We start from the raw sequence: 20,593 nt of genomic DNA on the forward strand, positions 1-20,593 counted from the left end.
GTCATAACTGCATAAAACTACATACACATTTATTAAACGTTTGATTATTAGATGAAAGGTCCAGTGTTTAAAGTTTAGCTGAAATTACTTTAATTTGGCAGAAATTGATAATAAAAATAATTATTCTTAAATGTTTTATGTGCACAATCACATGATTGCATGAATTGTTGTTTTTGAGTATTTTTATATTCATAGCAGGAGCTTGGTCAGCTCGAGGGGGGTTGCACCATTTTGGACCACCATGTTTTTACAGTAGACCACAAGGGACAAACTAAACAGCTTTGTGTTTTTATGGTAACTGAAGGCCACAGGTTTTTCAACACACTTGGAAGGGAAGTGAGAGGTGAGGGATATTCAGCTGTAATAAATGTCACTAAATGTTACACGTTGTACATTTAAAAATCCCTCCCATAAGTACCAGGTTAAATGTATATTAAAACAGAATGGTTGTCAAAAGTCCGGGGTACAAATGTAAATACAACAAAGAAAACGACGCACACACAAATGTTAAAATGATAAAATGTGAATAAATGAAGGAGCGACACCATCACTAACCACTGGTGACACACTTTATCCCATTAATCAAAATTAAATTACAACTGTTATTAATATTTTCGATGCAGCTGCGGCTTCAAGAGACCAGGGCGGAAGCTTGGGTGCACTCGTGCGTGCGTGCGCGTGGCAACAGCTGAACCTGTAGCAGGCGCGCGCGGAATGCAGTATCCGGTAGAAAGTAACGGTACTTTTATGGAAACGCACACCCACACCGAGCAGTCGGTCGAGTAGTCGCTTGTTCCGCTCCGTCTAACTGTATTGTATTGTTAATAACAACCCAAAGGATTTCTTAATTTTTTATTTTTTTTTAAACCATAAGCAGGAGGACGACAGCACACTTAACAGGTAAATGCTGATTTAATCTATAATGTAGATGGAAAAGATTTGACTGAGCATCATTACTTAGCAAAATATATTCGTTTTTATTCATTGTAAGTCTTGTAAATTATGCCAAATTGCAATTATGTTAGTAAAAAATTAGGTAGACGTGACTAAACTAACATATTTATTTGTTAGACATTGACATATTCATATGTGTGTCACACGTTTTCAGAGACAGTCATGATCTGTTCTGCCAGCTGAGTACAGAAATAGGACCACCAACCAAACCTTAACCTACAAACGTCTTTCTTTCTTTCTTTCTTTCTTTGTTGCAACCATCAAATCACCAAGAACGTATTATGAAAGATAATGTAGTTGAATGGGTCAGAATACTGCATTTATCAAAAAACAACACAGTTATCACTGTCACAGGCTGCAGTTTTGCAAATGTCACATGATTATGATCTGATACAACTGTTTTATTTTGTCTCTCATTCACCTCCATGTTACTGCTGCTGAAGTTGGGCATGTACGTAGATGACACATAACACATAACTGATTAGTCAATATGTATATATATGTATATATATATATATATATATATATATATATATATATATACCTATATATATATATATATATATATATATATATATATAGGTATATATATATACTGTGATTTCAAAACTTGATCACATTTGCAAACACCCTTTATTGACAGACGGATTAAAAGACTCATAACAACTATACCACACTTTATAAAACTTAACATTCAAGGAAATATATATTTTTTAAATGTTGCAAAGCCAATTAAATTATGCTTGAATCTCATGCAAATTTCACTGAATTAAATGTTTACACCTCTGAAGCCAGTCCTCTATGTTGACACTGTTGACACTGAGAAGCAGAACATGAATACTGGGATATGAGGTGTGATTAATCAGAAACACTGGCTACACTGTGATTCATGTCTTTGTGTACCATGGTACACCAAAGGTTCACACAGAGAGGCAGAATCATGCACACTATGATCCTCATAGGTGGAGAGAACAAAAAGGTATTTGAGGACACTGATAAACAGCAGCAGTTGACGTTTTGGCAGACTATCAGTCCAAACAGTCTCTCATTCATCCAGTTGTCTGAGTCTTTGTCTGGCCATTTTGTTAAGGTCTGTGGGGCGACATGTGTCTAACTGCCTATCACTCATCAGAAATAGCCATGATCACATGTCCTGCACTCGCAAGTGGGCTATTAATAGTCAGCCAGCTTCCACTGCCTTCCTTCTCAACAAGTGGAAGTTTAGCAGCTCTTTTCACACCGAACTCTGCTTGTTAGACATATACTGTACATCCCAGCACCAGATTAGGTGCATTTCAAATGGTCATGAATTTATTAACGTAGGTGTTTTAATATGTAATGAAAATACAGATTATGACAGATCTGGCCAAGATTTTACTAAAGTATTCTTGGTTTGAATCTTGATATTTTCAAATGCACAAATAGACAAACAATACTTATCAATGTAACTGCTATCAGAAGACACAACGTATCATTTATTAATATGAAAAGAATCATGAGGCAAAGAGAGAGCTTCCTTCGTAGCCTTTTGAATGTTGTTTATGTTTGATTTCAAAAGCAATCCATCAATCAATTAAAGGTCCAGCATGTAAGGATTGATGACATTTAATGAGGCTGGAGATTGCAACAAATGGAGGACTCCTCAATTCACCCCCTCTCTTTCCCAAGAAAGATGTTTTATATGCCTCAACTACATATAAGGCTTATTATAAGGCTATGAAAACCAATATTTTATAATATTTTAAAGTAATTATACACATATACAAACATACTTGTGGGTATTATATTTAATTTCTGACAATAAAACCTGCTACATGTTACACACTCACCGTTTAAATTTCAGATATCACAAGAATAATGTAACATTAACCCTACTCCTCATTTACAGGTAACGTTTTTTTAAATCAGCGCCTGTTTGTCAACTTGTCATTTTGGCACAAACATGACGGAGGTGGCACAGGTTACGGCAGTCGTTGCCCAAGACACTGAAAATGACAATGAACTCAGCATGAGCGACGCAGAAAACAAAGATGATGATACTGCACAGGTAGACGTGGCCCTTAAAGAAGACGACGACAACACTGAGGAGAAAAGTGAGACGATGTCAGGCAAAGACAAAGAGGAAAAGGCCTGTCACGAGGATAATAAAGAAAGTACTGAGACAGACAAGCCACATATGAATGGTGTGAAGCACAAAGAAAAAGGTTCAGCCGAGATGGAATCAGATGCCGTTCCCGGTGACGCAGAGGATGGAGAGAAGAACGATGAACAACCGGATACAAATGAAGACCAGAATATGTCTGATTTGGCAATTAAAAAAGAGGTGAGACAGAAATGTACATCTTAGATGATTTGATTCCCTTCCATATGTAAACTGCCCTGCAGGGAAACAAGTCCCCCTCCTCTATATAAGACATTTTTTCTTATGTTTTCTTCTTTTGACTCTTGAATGACAGAAACTTCTACGAACCAGAAAGCCAATCGCCCGAAGCTACGTACCCAAGCTGAACAAAGACAAGGGAGATGTGACGAACAAGTTTGAGACCATGCAGAAGGCCAGGGAGGAGCGCAGCCGGAAGAGGAACAACGAAGAGCAGCAGAAGAGAAAAGAGCAATTTATCAAGGAGCGAGAGTGGAACCGCAAGAAGCAGCAGGTCAAAGATAGATAACCCCACTAACCTCTGACTGTGACCTGCATGCATGATGAGGCATGACGGGGTGACAAGGCTGCCAGTCTGAGTGAGAATTCACTGTTTTCTACACTGCACTGCAACAACATTCACAGCATTCCATACAATTAACATTTATTAATCATTTTTATTCCGTATAATATTCACACTTTGCTCTGTGTTTGATTTTTTTAAAGAAAACTTTAACCCTGTTAATGCTCCAGTGGATCCAGAATTGAAAATACATGCATACATTTATTTAAAAATTATAAACCCAATCCCAAATTTACACCAATTGTGTTGATGTTCAATAAGGACAGGAAAAACATTTTTACACCTTTTCTTTTACTGAAGCCGTACATTCAAATATTTACAAAGGTAATTGTATGCATTAAAGCATTAACAAAACTGAATTATAGTTATTGATGCAGTAATCTATAGATAATGTTAAAGCTGTTGTTGGCAAATGTGTGGCTAATTTACGTCAACGTAACGTTGAGTAGATTCATTCAGTCTTAACCTACACCAGCATATGCAGCAACAAACCAATACAACTTCTTTAAATTGATATCGTCTTTAAAATGCAACAATTCTCATTGCAATCCTCAAGTGCTCAAATAAAGCAAACTGATTTCAGGACTGTACTTAAGAACAGCACATGTTTTTTTTCATCTTCAAGATTTTAAAGTGACAAAAAATGTATTTAAAGACATCACATGAAGTTCTTGTTGTGTTATAAAATTGAATAACAAATCATAGATGTGTGTCTTGGCCTGACTGATGCACTCAAAGCAACAGAGCACGTACATATGCATGAGATTGAAATGTAGAGAAGCTGCTTTGTGATTTAAAAACTGCCTTTGAACAATTTAAGCGCCAAAGATTGTTGAATTCACAGGGTGGGGAAGCTTTTTCTCAGGATCGATTGGGGTGACATAAATGCAGTAATAGGGTGTTATGTGAGTGGATTATCAGTGCTAATGGAAGAGAGCAACACAAAGCTCATCTCCTCTCTGTGCAGCAGCATCATAGCCCAATCACAGGTCCATGTGCAGGTCACATGATCCACCTATTAGCAGGGATTAGGCCTGTGTTCTTGCTGGGACCAGCATGGCTCCACAGTGGCAAAGGAGATGATCCAGGCTAAAGCGTAGTCTCACTATACTCTACGTCTGATCTACCACAGATAAAAGAGCTTCTTGCATCCAGTGATGAGGAGGAAGAGGTGAAACCAGTGAAGGTGGAAAAATCGTATGTCCCCAAAATCACAGGTAAGACACACACACACATCTGAATTATGGAGATTCAGAGAAGGATGTTGGAGGAAATGGGGGAGACTGAAGCCTTGTGTCGTGCTATGTGAAATCCCTCAGGTAGTGTAAAGGGGAAGTTTGCAGAAATGGAAAAGCAAAGACAGGAAGTGGAAAGGAAGAGGATGGAGGGGGAGAGGAAGAAAAGGGAAACCCAGGACTACATGGAAAAAGCCAAAATCAAGAAGGAACTGGCTCAGAAAGCAGCCGAGGTAAGTCAATGAAGCTGGGGTGAATTTTGTTGTGCTGGGCAGTTGGACAGCATGTCCAGGTGGCTCGGCACTGCCTCGCTGATGAGAGTGGTGCACTTGTGACTATAACGATTCAGGTAATCCTCAGCCGCCATTCGGATGAGTTATTTTAAGTGGTGTTTGAGATCCAAACAGTTGGCAGAGGCTGGATATAGGTCTGAAGTCACCAGAAGGATTGTTGACATGAGCAGTGGCTGAACTCATGGTAAATATGTCTGCTTTACTTTATCTCACCAAGTAAGACTTGTGGTAGATCGAAAAAATCACAAGTACATTACAGCTTACTAGAAATTAAAAATTTGCGAAAAATTAAACCATCAGACAGGAGGTTTAGTTCTTGGCAACTTGAATTATCTTGTGGCTGATTGGCAGTTGAAGACAATTACCTGCCCCTGATACCTGTGCCAATGAATTTTAAGGGTTTAAGGGTTTTAATACATTTGTATAACATTTAGTAAGAATTAGCAGATACAATAACAATATCAGTATGCTGGCCAAAATCCCAGGACTATTCCTTGTCAATGTCTTAATAACAGCAAAAGAAGGTTAAAGATTCGGACTAATATCATGATCGAGGATTCAAGGTTGTGATATCAGTATCAGACACAAAACAGTGGTAGTTTGAGCCATCTCTAGTATTCAACAATTAAAATCTGTGTTTTTACACACACACATATATATATATATATTATGAAGCCAATTTCATTTTTGTATTCAATCAAATTCCTTCAAAAATTGATTGAAATATGAGTTTTGAAACGGCATTAATAATGAGGCAGACAAAATGAATGTACATCAACTATGAAAACATTGACTCATAAATGATTCTAAAAACAATATACTAAAGTGCTTTCATGCTTTTTTGCTGAATACATATTATTCACAGTGGGTCACATTCCATTTTCACTGTATTTCACTGTATTCTTCAAACTTTCTGTGCGTCATCTGTCTTAAGAAACAGAATGCGTTAGATTTTTCATCAGCAGCTGTCTAACAGTTAACAATGTTCACAAGCTATGACTTGGTGAAAACAACTACACTAGAACAGAGCTGCCAGGTGTGGACAGCAGATGACTGGCAACTGTCTCCCACACCTCCCTGCGACTAAATTAGCTCGAGACCCCCTTACTGTGACTGAATTAGACTCTGCTATCTAAGACTGACACCCATCCTCTGACCTACTGCAAATGGTGACATTACGCCAACAGAGTTGAATCCTAACCCCCACATGCTCTTGTGTCCCGTCTGTGTGTTTCGGGTGAACACTGTCAGTGACCTGAATGGGTTTTTTCTTTTACCACTGATTGGTATGTTTTTACCACCATACAAAAGAGCTGAGAAATGTGTACATGACACCCTAATTAGGACCATAATTCAGCTTCCTTTTACTGGGTTCGCGACCTGGTCGACCAAGGCCCTTTGTGTGTGGAGTTTGCATGAGTGGGATTTTCTCCAGGTTCTCTGGTTACCTCCCACTGTAACACACAGATGTTAATTAGACACTCTAAATTGACCATAGATGCAGAAGTGGACAGTAATGAATTACATTTACTTGCTTTACTGTAATTGAGTCGTTTTTTTTTGTGTAATTTTTAAAAATTTTAATTTTACTTTTACTTAAGTATGTTTTTTTGGAAGTGCTGTACTTTGCTATGGTTTAAATCACATCTGTTACTGAGTAAAACAAAAATGTTGACCTGAAATCAGGTGAATGATGGGGAGGACAGGTGAATGATGATGAGGACAGGAGAATGATGATGACAGGTGAATGATGACGAGGACAGGTGAATGATGAGGACAGGTGAATGATGATGAGGACAGGTGAATGGCGAGGACAGACACTAATTAAGGTCCCTGAGTGAGAAAGCACTCATTTTGACTGATACATTATGTTTTCATCTTTTATTTAGTGAGCACTTTATTTGGTAAAGTTTTGCCTTTAAATAAAAACAATTAATGTGAGATATGTGTCCTAAGTAACTTTTAAATAAGCTACTTTTTTACTTTACCTTGAGTACATTATTTTTAGACCAGTACTTTTACTTGTACTTAAGCAAAATTTAATCAAAATAGTGGTACTTCTACTTACTACTATTCGTCTCTGTATGTTGGCCCTGCAATGGACTGGGTGAACCTCGCCTTTCGCCATATGTCAGCTGGGATTGGCTCCAGTGGCCTGCAGCCCTCATGTGGAGGATAAAGCTGTAGACAACGAATTAATATTATATTATCTCAATTTTAGGAAGGAGATGACACCATCCTGGTGCGGGTGGTTCCAGCGAAGTCATCACGAACTCCAGGAAGAATCAAAATGAACTTTGAAGATATCGAGAAGAATCGGGAGGACGAACTGAAGAAGGCAGCAGAGGAGGAGAAAAAGAGACGGTACATTGAAAACAAACACTCCTTCAGGGAAGCCAAGCGGCGCTCTGTTGTGCAGGTACGAGTTGGGATGAGTAAATTAATACGGGCCATTTTTGTTAACATTTGTTTGCTTATATTTTTACATACAGTATATCATGTATACATTTACTGTGCTTTAGGATGACGAGGAAAAGCCCTCAGAGAAGGTGCAGATGGCTCCCGGAAAGCTGAAGATGACGTTTGAGGAGCTGGAGAAAGAAAGGCAGGAGCAGAGGAAGAAGCTCGCTGAGGAGGAATCCAAACGCCGCCTGATTGAAGAGAAGAAATCTTTTGAGGAGGCCAGGCTCGAAATGGTAGAAAAACATTTAAACACTTTAAAAAAACATTAATTGAGAGTTTGCAATGAATTATGTAATTCAATAATTTTTTTATTCAATATCCTGATACTCACGAGCATCCAAAATGAGTCAAATAAAGTTGCTGTTAGGATAACCTGAATAGCAGAGCCTCTTTGGATGCCATTTAATGGAGATAATGGAGTTAATGGTGTCTGTGTATCATCAGGGAGACGATGAGGAAGATGCTCAGGCATCCCAGGAAGACAAAGACGAGGTCCGACCGGGAAAACTGAGGTTGAGCTTTGAAGAGCTGGAGAGGCAAAGAGTTGAAGAAGTGCGCAAGAAGGCAGAGGAGGAGGCCAAGAGACGGATGGAGGAGGAGAGGAGAGCTTTTGCTCAAGCCAGAAAGAGCATGGTCAATATGTCTCCCATAAATCATAGCAAATAGACAACTGACATTTATAATGATGCCTTATCATGATATATGATGCTAATTAATGAGCATTAGAGGCTTTTGTGGGTTTTGTTAGCTTCCTGTTCCCCAATGAACATCATTTTCATCTCTTTTTTTCTACCTCTCCACCACAATGTGTATTTTCCAAAATGTCTAGTAATTATTTGAAACACAGTTAGAATAAGTCACATAAAACTGGTAACAGATGGTTACACCATCAGCCACATTTTATCTACAGGTCTTAGAGTTACCCTTGTGCTTTTGATGCAGCTTGTCGATGAGGACGACGAGGCGCTGATGGCCTTGTTGAACCTGGAGGGCAGTGAACCTGGGAAGATCTGTGCCAGTTTTGAGGAGCTGGAACGCCAGCGAAGAGAAGAAGAGCAGAAGAAAGCCGAGGAGGAGGCCAAGAAGAGACTGGAAGAAGAGAAGAGGCTTTTCGCTGAGGCCCGCAAGAGTATGGTAAGTGCACATGTGTCAATGAATGACGGTAGTGTGCACGTATTTGGCTGATCACTAATAACGTCAGAACTGTTTTATTGTTCTAAAACATTTGAGTTAATTTGCTGCTGCTGCTGCTGCTGCTCTTTCCTATTGTAAAACAGGGGGAACCATGCATTAGAGAAATATTTTAAAGTGAAAGATTTGGGGATTAGGCAAATTGGACACTCTAAATTGACCGTAGGTGTGAGTGTAAGAGTGAATGGTTGTGTGTCTCTTTGTGGCCCTGTGATGGACTGGTGAGTTGTCCAAGGTATATCCCGACCTTTCGCCCTATGTCAGCTGGGATTGGCTCCAGCGACCCCGCAACCCTCATGTGGAGGATAGTGTGTGTGGAGTGAGTGAGTGAGTGAGTGACTATGTGTACAGCACAGTAATATTCATTAAAAGCCACCCAAATTAATATTAGTTAGGATCAAAGTAGTTGTGATCTACATTAAACTGATACTTCAGTCACAATAGGATTCTAATTAGATGTGGGAATAATACATTTGCTGCATGTATTGCATATCATTCTTTTGGGCTCGAATTGTACACCTGCATTCCATTTTCCAAATTATTTCTTTAAGAGCCCCGGCCTGGATCAAGAAATGTCTGCATATGGAGATGAAACAGTAAGATATTTTCAATTTCAAATGTTCACTTTCAAAGAAAAATCTGAAACAACAATTGTTCACAAAGTGCACACTACTGCTATTAAGAATGCATCTCATTTAAAAACACATCATCATCTCTAGATGATGTGTTTTTATGTAATGGCTATGCTTCCATTTTTTTTTTTTAAACTTACTTGTGGGTGTAAGTAGTTGGACTGGCATGTTCATTCATCATGGTCACAACACTCGGGTCAGTTGATTCTCTTCCAAACGGAAATATTTGCCTTCATCTGTGCAGGTAGAAAATGAGGAAGAAGGGATGGTTAAGAGTGAGTCTCAGGAAGCATTGCATCCAGGAAAACTGGAGATAAACTTTGAGGAGCTGCTGAAACAGAAGGCGGAAGCTGAGAAACGACGTAAAGCAGAGGAACGCAAAAAGAAAATGGAGCAAGAAAAGCAGGAATTTGAGCAGCTCAGACAAGAGATGGGCGAGGTCAGTCTGGAACAAATGTTGTAAAATCACAAACATGCAAATCCAATGCTTGGGGCCTGGTCATTTTTCCATAGTACTGTGGCACGCTCTATAACTACAGATAAATTGGCTTCTATTTCACAGGACGAAGTAAATGAAAGCTCAGATGTCGTGAGCAAAGAATATGAAGAACTGACAAAGCTTAAGAGGACCGGCTCCATTCAGGCCAAAAACCTCAAGTCCAAGTTTGAGAAGATCAAGCAGCTGACAGAAGAGGAAATTCAGAAAAAGATAGAGATGGAAAGAGCACGGAGGAAGGCGGTTGATGAGGAAATTAAAGAGAGAGAGACTGAGAGGTTCCAGGAGGTGAGATGACCCCCACATTAAACAAAGATGCCATAAGTATAATTTGACAGTTTAGAGACCAAATTACGAAATTATTCATCTTGTCTTTTTCATTGATTATGCCTAAAGGTGGTAGGTTTCTGTCATGCTTTTCACATAAATGGTGCTATTATCTAGGTTTCACATGTTGAAGTTGTCGTTTTTCAGGAGGATGAGGGAGGAGAATCAACTCCACTCAGGGCCGAAGAATCACCGTTCAAACAGAAGGTGGACATGCGAGCTCGATTTGAGCAAATGGCTAAAGCCAGAGAAGAGGAGGAGAGGAAGAGGATAGAGGAGCAGAAGCTGCAGAGGATGCAGTTTGAGCAACAGGAGATTGATGCTGCGCTCCAAAAAGTAAATCTTCCATGTTCATGGCCATATATGTACAGTATGAGTGTTGCATGACAGCTTAACACGTGTGTTTTTAGGGTAATTTTTACACTGGCAAACACTTGTGATTCCTGTTGTCATCTGTTTGCAGAAGAAGGAGGATGATGGGGACGAGGAGGGTAGCATCATCAATGGCTCTGCCGCCTACGAAGACGAGGAGGATCACGCCAGGTCTGGGGCTCCTTTGTTTAAAAAGCCGCTCAAAAATCAATCGGTGGTGGACTCCGAGCCGGTTCGGTTCACTGTTAAAATAACCGGCGAGCCAAAGCCGGAGGTCACCTGGTGGTTTGAGGGGGAGATGCTTCAAGACTGTGAGGACTATCAGTATATAGATAGAGGAGAGACCTATTGCCTGTACCTGCCGGAAACCTTCCCCGAGGATGAGGGAGAGTACATGTGCAAGGCTGTGAACAGCAGAGGCACAGCAGCAAGTACATGCATCCTCACAATAGAAAGTAAGACAACCTTGGTTTGACTGCATGCCTCATGATACTTCAGCATCTGTGTGAAGTGGATCGCATGTTCCTCTTCCCTGCGAACCTGGGCTACAAAGCGGATGTGTATAACTGCTTGTGTGTTTCTTTTTTGCAGCTTATGACTACTGATGCCCTTCCACGCTCTGGAAACTTTCCCTGTTGTCTCTCACTCCCTTTGTAAATCTTTGTCCCACATGGTATAGTATGGTCAAACAGCAGAGGGAAGGAAATAGCAGTATGCTTGGCATTCCTTAGGGAGGGACACACACACACACACACACACACACACACACACACACACACATAAAGGCAAGATGTTGTTTACATATTGCTCATTCATAAAGCTGCACTTCCTGTTAAGAGTAGGATAATATTTGTGCCAAAATCAGTTGTGATTCTTCGTCCCCATGCCAGGGGTTGCGCAAAAATGTAAACTATCTTTACTGAGAGGCCCTACTGACATATGTAATATCAGTGATTATTAAGTGTTGTAGTTCCGTATTGAAAATACAAACCCCATTTACCGAAAAGTTGGGACACTGTCTGAAAATTCAATAAAATACTAAGTGGTATAATTTGTTTGGGGGTGGGGTAAAGTAGAATGTTGTAGTTTTTGTGTCACGGACCCGAAACCAGTGCAGGCGGTGCAGACCTGCGCTGCCATTATGAGTTCACGTACTATCAAAGTAATCTTTGAGACATTATTTGAAGGTTGAAATCCTAAACTTTAAATCACCAAGAGGATATATGGCCTCCTCTTGGCTTCCAGTGATTTTCTAAATGTGGCTTTGTCCACCACAGTAGAATGACGGTTTCGCATACAATAGTTCTTGCACATTCAGCAGCAGTTTCTGTCCTTGGCCTTTACACACTGAGATTCCGTGGCTCTAAATGACAATGTTGCACAGAGAAACATGCCCTTTGAACTGACTGAAAGTCTCTCATGAAGTTTGGTGCAAACTGTTGAGCCACGAGCCACCCTTGTGTGGATGAAGCCTTCAGTAGATACTCCTTGTTTACCTTGACACTGTCACTTGTTAACCTGGTAGTTGTGGAACCTTCCAGCACAGTGTTACTTGTATAACCATTTCTGTCTAGCCAGCTGTACCAACGTTTTTGAGTGTGTTGCATTTTTATACAATTGTAAAATACATTTAGGTTTGTTCAAGGTGATTAAACGGATGTTTCAGTTTTTTTTTATTGCATTTTTAGGAAGTGTCCCAACTATCCTGGAAATGGGTTTTGTAACTGACTTTATAGTCGTTATAAGGCAAACCTTATTTCTGAGTCACTGAGTGAAATGTTAAAAATCCATGTCTGCAGATTTTAAAGAATAATATAGTGAAACTATGCTCATGTTTGGTTGTCTACAATATTACCGCACGACCACTACGTCAATGCCAATCAGTCTTCTGGACCCTTTCACTTGGTTCCTGGTATTCGATCAAGGGCTAACTCGGTGTTGGAGGAACAAACACAATTGAACTTGTATCCATACTGATTTTCAATTTTAATTTTAAATCAATTTTAAGTCAAGATAAAGTTTTTTTTTTTATTGCAGCATATTTAAATTTGAATATGTTGATTTTCCATGCACAGACCCCCCTTTTTCTTTTTGAATGTAATTCTGTTGTTACAGTTGACATACTTCAGTTGTGCTTGAAAGGAGGTAACCATATATTGGTTTGATAGTTTTAAAAAAAGCATTAGGTTAGTCTAGAATATTTGTCATATGAAAATGTTTTAATAAAACAAACAAAACACTTCAGGTGTGGCGTGATGAAGATGTGAATAAGTGATCAACAGTTCATTAGGTTCTCTGTTTTAAGGGAGATTTTATCTTTGAGTTAGAACTGTATGTTTTGTGATGCACTGAGCCCTATTTTCTACAAACACAAAGCAACATTTGCAGCCCCTTCCTCTTAAGAATGGATCACCATCCAGGTTATGAAGGCAGCTACCCTGGGTCCTGTAGCGCATTTACATGTAAGTACAGTAGTTATTAACATTTGACAAGCAGACTCTTCTCTCCAAAACATACTAAATACACACAAGGAGAGAAACAATGTTTTCTGTGATTATTGAATTGAAGCACACTATTTTTTTGAGAACTCATTTATGAGATTTTTATATATTTTTGAAAAAAATAGTTCAACTTTTGTAGTTTGACAAGAAACATTTTATACTGTAAGGGATTTAGACAAGGGCCAAAAGGACAAACTGGATAGTGTGTATGTTTTTCATTTTTAAAGTGTAAACTTAATATGTAAACAAAGACAAACAGCCACTAGTTCCTGTAGTTCCTTGACACACTTGGGAAAAGGAATGAGTAGAAGAGTCTCTTATATTTGTTACATTCTGTCAACCTCATTAAATTCAAACTTCCAATAACAGTGACAATAAAAAATAGTCCGAAACATTACATTGTGGATTGGGTTGCAATGATTTGTCACCTTGAAAAAGTAGGTCCCCATGTGAATATATACATATTATATCTGTATTTGTTTGAGTATTATTATTATTATTTGTAGTAGTAGTAGTAGTAGTAATAGGGGCCGTGTTTCTGTTTGGCTGGTCCAAATGACAAACTAATTAAAATGTGTGCATGTTGACTTCCATAAGGTTACAAAGGGTTAAACTGGAAAAAAGGAAAGCGACTAAAACGCCCCTCAGACAGCAGCCAATCATATCGAGCCATTTTTGGTTGCTACGCGACGAGTCAGCCAATGCCCTGCTGTTTGGATTGTGTGCAGCAGCTTCTGTCGTTGGGAGAAACAAGGGCTTCAGATCTGTTCCTGTGTCGTGAAGAAAATACCATCTGTAGGATATAAACGATACAAACTCAACGAGCGGTAAGTGGTCACGCATTATTTTTTTATCCTGAATCACGTTCTCTGTTAATAAAAACGTCAGACGTGTGTTTTTTTTGGTAACAAGTCCACTTGTGTCTTTCCGTGTTGACCTGATAGTGTAGATTATAGTCATCAATATGGTGACACCTGCCAGCTTTATTTATGTATACATATGTCCTTTACTGGGTCCAGACAACTGTTTCAACTCTCAACCCTCTTTCAAGTGCACCAAAGGAAAGACTTCACTTATCTGAACAGAATAAATACACCACTGTGCCTGTTTTCCATCATAATATTGATAATTAACTTAATGTATGCAGTACCTTGGTTAAAAATACAGTCACAACGTGCTTTGCAGGACACAATTGAAAAGGCAAACAAAGTACTTATAGGCAGACGTTGGCATTAGACAATATAAAACAAAACAAAATAAAACTTACAGTAGTTTGCGTCCTTGATGTTGCATTAATGCCCACTTCACTTTCCTTTGCCTCCAGTTAAAGCAGAGTTCATCTTACTGCAATAAGTAATATAAGAATAAAAAGATCAGAGGAATGGTAATACCATAAATACCACCTTTTCAAGGTTAATACTTGAAGTAGGGTTTGCCATCTGTCACACCAGACTTAAAAGAAGAAAGAAAGAAATATTACTGAACTGAAAAGTTATTGAGTTAAAATTAACGAACAGCTAAAATATTTTTGAAAAAAAAAACAAAAAAAAAACAAACCAAGCATTATTTCTGCTTATGCTTTGATGACTGCTGTCCTGAGATGAATTGCCCTTAATTATGCTTTAAGTTTGATATGTTCACGCTGTCTACTGCAGCCTAGCTCGTGTTGCTGTTGTTGTTTTGTTGTGGATTTTGATTTTGCAACTCTACAGACAAATCACTCCACAGTCAGCCTGGGATTAATGTGATCAGCTGATGATAAGTGCATTAAGATAAGACTGTGGCTGGGTCCTTCCATGTAACCTTTTAAATACTTTACACGTTACACAGACCACAGTATCGTCCACTCTCCCTCTGTGTTACATGCAAGAATTAGCCCTCGTGGATGTGCTTCCTCACTCTCTGATAATTAGATTGCTGCTTGTTCCGACCAGTCGCTGCTGCAGTTGCTCTGTAATCCACGCCGAGATAAATGAGCACTGCTAATCTGACCTTCTATTTTAGGAGCTGACAGCATAGGTGGATCCTGTGTGTGGGGGGTGGTGTGTGTCCTACACATGTGGTAGATGATCCAGACACGTAGACTGAAGGCAGATCTGCAGCAATGCCAGAGTCCTCGCTGGGTGAGTTTTCCCACGTTTCTTTTTAACACCACTTACTTCTTATGCAGTGTGAAGGTGACACAGTGATGGGGCTTTTGCTGCAAAACTATCATGTACTGAGGAAGAATAGCACTATGCATATTTTATAATGCAAAGTCTGGATTATGTGTCTAAAGTATTCTGCCTGCATCATTTCTTTTGCCTCCGTCTGCTGCTCTATATCTGCAGACACAAGTGTAACCTCAAATCCTACAGCATAATAAATGACGTGTTTTCCTTTTCTTCTAAAGCCTTGTCAATTATAAGCATAGGTCTATTTGCTGTATAAATTTGAATGATAGTTTTCCCTTTTCCTTGAAGTCAAGGACATTCACGGCACCTCTGCTGAATGTAGAACATCCCCCTTGAGAGAGTTTTACCAATCATCCCTCCTGCTGCACAGAAGCTCCAACATGCTCAGCTGCTTCTGCACAGAGCACAATGTGCAGGAGTGTGCATCACACATCAGTCAGGTGGGTAACGTTACATGTGTCTGTGGTCATTAGTTGTATTAGTACAGTGGTTTAAGACATGTACAATATGATCTGGAAGAGGACACTTTATCCTGTTTTAGTAATGATCAGAATAATCCATAAAAACTTGTGTCTGGCTTTACCCTCACATATGTAGGAGCTGTTATTGCTTGGCCTCACACCAGTTTGGACCGAGTTGTCGTGCAGGTCAGAGCTAAATGTCACGGCTGTGATAAATTGCATGTATGACCTGATTCAGCTGCATCGTCGAAGCATCCGAACACTGGAAAATTTGGAAGTGGAACATCACAAGTTGAGCAGCAACGTGGCCTTTCTGCAGCTCACCAGTACCAGACAAACGGTTCAGTAACATTTAAAAACGCTCTCGTATTGACCTTTTTCTTATCAATAACTATCAATAATGTTCATGTGTCCACGCTGCTCTGTTCTTACAGGAGCAGCTCGAGGTTTGCAAAAGAGAAAACGCGGGGCTCGTTGAGAAAGAACGGCAGCTTCAGCTGAAAGTGAAAAGTTTGCAGAATGCTGTGAGAAATGAAAAGGAAGAGGTACTTTCTTTGGAATAAACTGCTTTTGGTGGTGTTGAGTGAACATGGAATGACAGGTCGTATATAATAATCACAATCACAAATGTTGATTTCACTCTCGACAGGTGCATAAACTTCAGAACATAATTGCAAGTCGTGCGAGTCAGTACAACCATGAGATGAAGAAGAAGGAAAAAGAATTTAACAAACTAAAAGAGCATCTGCATCAACTTCTGGTCGGTAAAAAGGAGAAGAAACAAGGTAAAATAAATGTGTGAGCTGATGTAATTTCTTCAAAATTATTTGGGGTTTATTATTGGGATTAATCAGACGATTATCTGCTGTGATAGTAGAGATAGTAAGTTTTATTTTATGGGAGACCTCAGTGCAGTGTTTGATCTAATGCGAGACTGTGATGTTTTCTAAGTTTGTTTGAAGTTTAAACTTCAGAATCAAGTGTTGTGATTGAAAACATGAGCAGAAATACGTGGCGTTGCCTCCTTCATGTGTTGCACTTTACTTATTCTTCAAAAAAAAAAAAGCTGTGTTTTCACACACACTCACCAAGGAACTCCACACACTCGCTCGTCTTTCTCATCCCTTGTGTCTTTGTCATTGTTGCTTTCAGCCATTGATGTGTTAAATAACATTGGAAGAGCAGATGGAAAGAGAAGCCTTTGGAAAACTGAAAAGACAGAAGCAAAGTAAGCTCAAGTCTCGTGTCCTTGTTTCAAAAGAAATATATTTTCTAAACAAAAACATCATTGAAAAGAATGGCACTGTAGTAAAAGCAGTTTTCTGCTTTTGAATCTCAAGCAGGTAACATGAGCTTTAATCATAGCTGGTCCCTGAATGATGGAAGAGTAACTTTATCAGTTTGTTATTGATGAATCAAAACACACCACTGCCTTTCTTTTCTTCAGACATGAAGGCGAGATGTACAGAACTCTGCTGAGTGACTACGACGCCCGGCAGAGGGAGCTGGAAGTGGAAAATGCAGAGATGAGGAAAGTGTTGCAGCAAATGAAAAAAGACATGATGTCGGTTTTAAGTTCAACCAAATTGACTGTGACGAATGATAAACGAGCAGCTGACGGCGTACAGGTTAGAAACGCTCCCCTCTTTCCCCATTCTTTAAGTTATTCAACTCAAGAAATGCTTATGTTATGGTTTATTCATTTATTTATAGAGATTAATGTAACTAACTAATGTGGTATGATAACAAATGGAAACAACCCACTGGAATTGCTGATTATCTTCCTCATGCTTGTTATTTAGTGTAGGAGGATTTTTGTCTGGTGTGTTCATGCATTGTTTTCATGACCATGAAAGGCTGACTCGGGCGAGGAAGAGGAAGTGCTTGACTCCAGTAAGGAAAGCGTAGAGCTGCACTGTGTTCATGCTCGGGAGAAGCTGACTAACAGTATTCGCCTCCAGTGGAGAAGACTCAAGAATCATGTAGAAAGACTGGACAGCCAAGGTAGTCGTCACTCTGCACACGACCTGATGAATGAGTTTTTTTAGATCAAATCTATTTTTTTTTTTACCTAAGAAAGCAACCGCAGACTCCGGACATAGTTTAGGTTCAATCAGAATACATGTGTTACTTAGTCAATATCCTATTTTAAACCTCTAATAAAAAAAGAAATCCCAGTTTGTATGGAAAACACTAAAAGGCCAACAAGAATATTTCAATAAACATAGTTTTAATGTTGGACATTTTCTGTTTGTGCAGCATCTTTGGCTCAGGTGGATGAGAGTAAAACTTTAGCTGTTCCTCGAGAGACTCACGAGGAGGAAATGAACAGATTGAAGCTGGAGATCCAGCAGTGCAAAGACTTTATCCAAACACAGCAACAGCTGCTGCAGGTAAAACTCTGTTTACACTCAAATCTGTGGGATTCATTCACTTTTGACATCTGTAAAAGTTACTTTGCTGAGACAAATGTATTTTTTCAATCCATCTGTTGTTGCACATTTTATTGGTTAATTGAGTAGTTAAATCTTTTTAATGTTATTAATTACATACCAAACACATGGGCTGAGGTTAAGAGCACTATGGCACCTGTTTGCTGTTTTGGGAGGAAAGACATTTTTTTTAATTGATATCATGCCTCTGTAATAGTTTTTAGCTGAACCACATTGTACTGTTTTCATCACTTCTTGCAGCAGCAGCTCAGCTCTCCATGTGATGAGGAGACTGGTTCTTTGTTGAGTGACCGCTACATGTCCCAGGAGACAGAGCGCCTCAGAGAGGAGTGGAGGACCTTAGAAGAACAGAGAAAGATCTTTGAGAGGGAGAGGAGGAACTTCACAGAAGCAGCCATAAGACTGAGTCATGAGGTGATATAAATGATATGTATTCCAAGATATTTTAAATAAGTAAAGCTATAATGTAAAACTGGGAATTTACCTATGTATATTTGGGGCCAAAGACACATTTAAAAACGTTATAATGATTTTAATTATCGTAGCTCATATGTGGTTTCATTCACAGAGGAAGGCCTTTGAGGAGGATCGTGCGACATGGCTGAAACACCAGTTTTTAAACTCCAGTCCATTTGCAGACTCAAAGAAACCTCAGATGTCAAAGTCTAAAAGTGCCTTTTTAATATGTAAGTGTTGTGGACTGTTTAATCATCTACTGATACAGCTAACTTAGCACTAAAATATTGACTTAGTATTCAGGATGAAAGAGGATAAAGAATTCTCATATAGACCTAAAGCAGTTTTAAAACGTGTTTTACAGTCACACACTGTTCTCTTCTTCCCCAGCTCTGACATTTTTTAGGAATAGAGATAAATAAGTTAATTTTTTTTTAAATATTTTATATTATTTTAGCAGCTGAAACAGAAGCATGTGGGACAATGGATCCAGAAGAGCTCGTCAAATGTCCATCTGACACGACTTCTCCCGCACACAGATGTTTCCCACTCACATCACCATCCACAGCCAACACGTCACGCACTGTTCCTTATCCCAGGAAAAAGGTACAGTGTCTTTATTCGCGTGGTGATTCATGAAATATTAAAAAAAAAATCAAAAAAATCAAAACAACAAATGTATTCACTCAGTTGCTCTTCTGTTTACTCTCTTTAAAATGTGATTTCCAGCTCGAGCAAACCGAAGACAAAGACTACTGAGTGTGATGAGGAAATCAAACATCTTTTGTTGTGGAAATGTTCCACTTCAACCACAGCAAAGACCACAGTGGCCACACACTCACACAGGAAACAAACAACCATTTGTGTCAAGCCATTTTGTCTGGCAAGATTGTAAAGTGATGAAATACTGTAGCAGTCAAACTAGTTATATGTGCTCTTGTTTCTTTTTCCATTGCTTAACATTTTGTTGGTAGATTTTGTAATTACTTACAGTATTTGGACGATACTATACATATTGCTTTGGGAGTCATAGCTCATGTTTAGCAGCATTTTGTCTGGCAAGATTGTAAAGTGATAATGCACATTCCTCTCACCACTTTGAAATGTATGCATTCATCATGGTGGTTTTTATATTGACTACAGTGATGTATATTGTATTGTAGATTAATTTGCTTCTAAAAAAAAAACATCCCTCCCTGTTATACTTACACTGAACTTCATTTGTCAAGTTACTGCGTGTCCAGTGTCAGCTATCAATACCAAATGGTGAAGAGGCAATTCTGCAGAAATGTCTGTAATAGAGATAGACGAGATAGAAGCATTATAATGTTGCAGTATAAGCAAACACTGATCGATATCTACCACTATAACAAACATTTCAAATCCATTATATAAAAATGACACTTACCAGACACTCTATTAGGTAGACTGGGCATCTAATAAAGTGGCATCTACTTGAACCCTTAGAACACAGAGCATTTTGGCTACAGTACAATCTGATGAAACTGATTTTCTTTTTTTTTTTTTCATTTTCACCACACCTAAGTACTCAAAATGTTTAAAATCAGATTGAATTTGTGAAATTTGGAAATATGTCACAGTTCAAAGTTCACTTGGCTTGCTTTTATGAACAAAAAGAAAAGAAAAAGGGTCTATTTTGGGACTTCTGCACAATTATTGCTACTTTATATCACTACTAAAAATGCGATATAAAATGAATCATTATCTAATGACTCAAGAAACACATAAGATGAAAAATCAGCATTTTTTTAAGCCTGAATAATTATGTGACATATAAACACACCCACCCAGTATGTTCATATAGGGAGTTGTGTATTATTCCTATTGCAAATTACCATGGG

The 20,593-nt window shown here is 38.9% G+C and overlaps 2 protein-coding genes across 4 annotated transcripts; both read left to right on the forward strand.

The window, feature by feature from the left end:
• The first annotated feature begins 748 nt into the window (after positions 1 to 748).
• nexn (nexilin (F actin binding protein)) lies at positions 749 to 12,930 on the forward strand. 3 transcript variants are annotated; one of them, XM_058639095.1, is made up of 15 exons: positions 749 to 900; positions 2,843 to 3,277; positions 3,411 to 3,608; positions 4,810 to 4,894; positions 4,997 to 5,145; positions 7,427 to 7,624; positions 7,728 to 7,901; positions 8,113 to 8,301; positions 8,611 to 8,802; positions 9,411 to 9,455; positions 9,736 to 9,930; positions 10,054 to 10,275; positions 10,462 to 10,650; positions 10,778 to 11,141; positions 11,278 to 12,930. In XM_058639095.1, exons 2-15 carry the CDS (start codon positions 2,897 to 2,899, stop codon positions 11,289 to 11,291), a joined length of 2,595 nt encoding a protein of 864 aa, XP_058495078.1. In that variant the 5' UTR covers positions 749 to 900; positions 2,843 to 2,896; the 3' UTR covers positions 11,292 to 12,930. The 3 variants fall into 3 exon arrangements, with proteins under 3 accessions (XP_058495078.1, XP_058495077.1, XP_058495079.1); XM_058639094.1 differs by lacking the exon at positions 11,278 to 12,930 and having other exon boundaries at positions 10,778 to 11,176; XM_058639096.1 differs by lacking the exons at positions 9,411 to 9,455; positions 11,278 to 12,930 and having other exon boundaries at positions 10,778 to 11,176.
• A 911-nt stretch (positions 12,931 to 13,841) lies between these two features.
• LOC131465847 (afadin- and alpha-actinin-binding protein-like) lies at positions 13,842 to 20,464 on the forward strand. Its single transcript, XM_058638788.1, has 14 exons — positions 13,842 to 14,014; positions 15,192 to 15,310; positions 15,650 to 15,801; positions 15,959 to 16,162; positions 16,257 to 16,367; positions 16,472 to 16,607; positions 16,975 to 17,050; positions 17,270 to 17,450; positions 17,679 to 17,826; positions 18,082 to 18,215; positions 18,516 to 18,689; positions 18,844 to 18,961; positions 19,189 to 19,337; positions 19,461 to 20,464. The coding sequence occupies exons 2-14, from the start codon at positions 15,292 to 15,294 to the stop codon at positions 19,488 to 19,490; spliced, it is 1,632 nt and encodes a 543-aa protein (XP_058494771.1). The 5' UTR covers positions 13,842 to 14,014; positions 15,192 to 15,291; the 3' UTR covers positions 19,491 to 20,464.
• The last annotated feature ends 129 nt before the right edge of the window (positions 20,465 to 20,593 follow it).

The sequence above is a fragment of the Solea solea genome, chromosome 9 (assembly GCF_958295425.1).
Source record: "Solea solea chromosome 9, fSolSol10.1, whole genome shotgun sequence".
In the NCBI taxonomy this organism is placed as follows: domain Eukaryota; kingdom Metazoa; phylum Chordata; class Actinopteri; order Pleuronectiformes; family Soleidae; genus Solea; species Solea solea.

Excerpts from the sequence above, each read along its gene's own strand:
- nexn (XM_058639094.1), top strand. The coding sequence starts at position 2,897 with ATGACGGAGGTGGCACAGGTTACGGCAGTCGTTGCCCAAGACACTGAA. Across the intron at positions 3,278-3,410 it reads ATTTGGCAATTAAAAAAGAG|AAACTTCTACGAACCAGAAA; the intron begins GTGAGACAGAAA and ends CTTGAATGACAG. Across the intron at positions 7,625-7,727 it reads AGCGGCGCTCTGTTGTGCAG|GATGACGAGGAAAAGCCCTC; the intron begins GTACGAGTTGGG and ends ACTGTGCTTTAG.
- LOC131465847 (XM_058638788.1), top strand. Across the intron at positions 16,163-16,256 it reads TCACCAGTACCAGACAAACG|GAGCAGCTCGAGGTTTGCAA; the intron begins GTTCAGTAACAT and ends CTGTTCTTACAG. Across the intron at positions 16,608-16,974 it reads TAAAAAGGAGAAGAAACAAG|CCATTGATGTGTTAAATAAC; the intron begins GTAAAATAAATG and ends TGTTGCTTTCAG.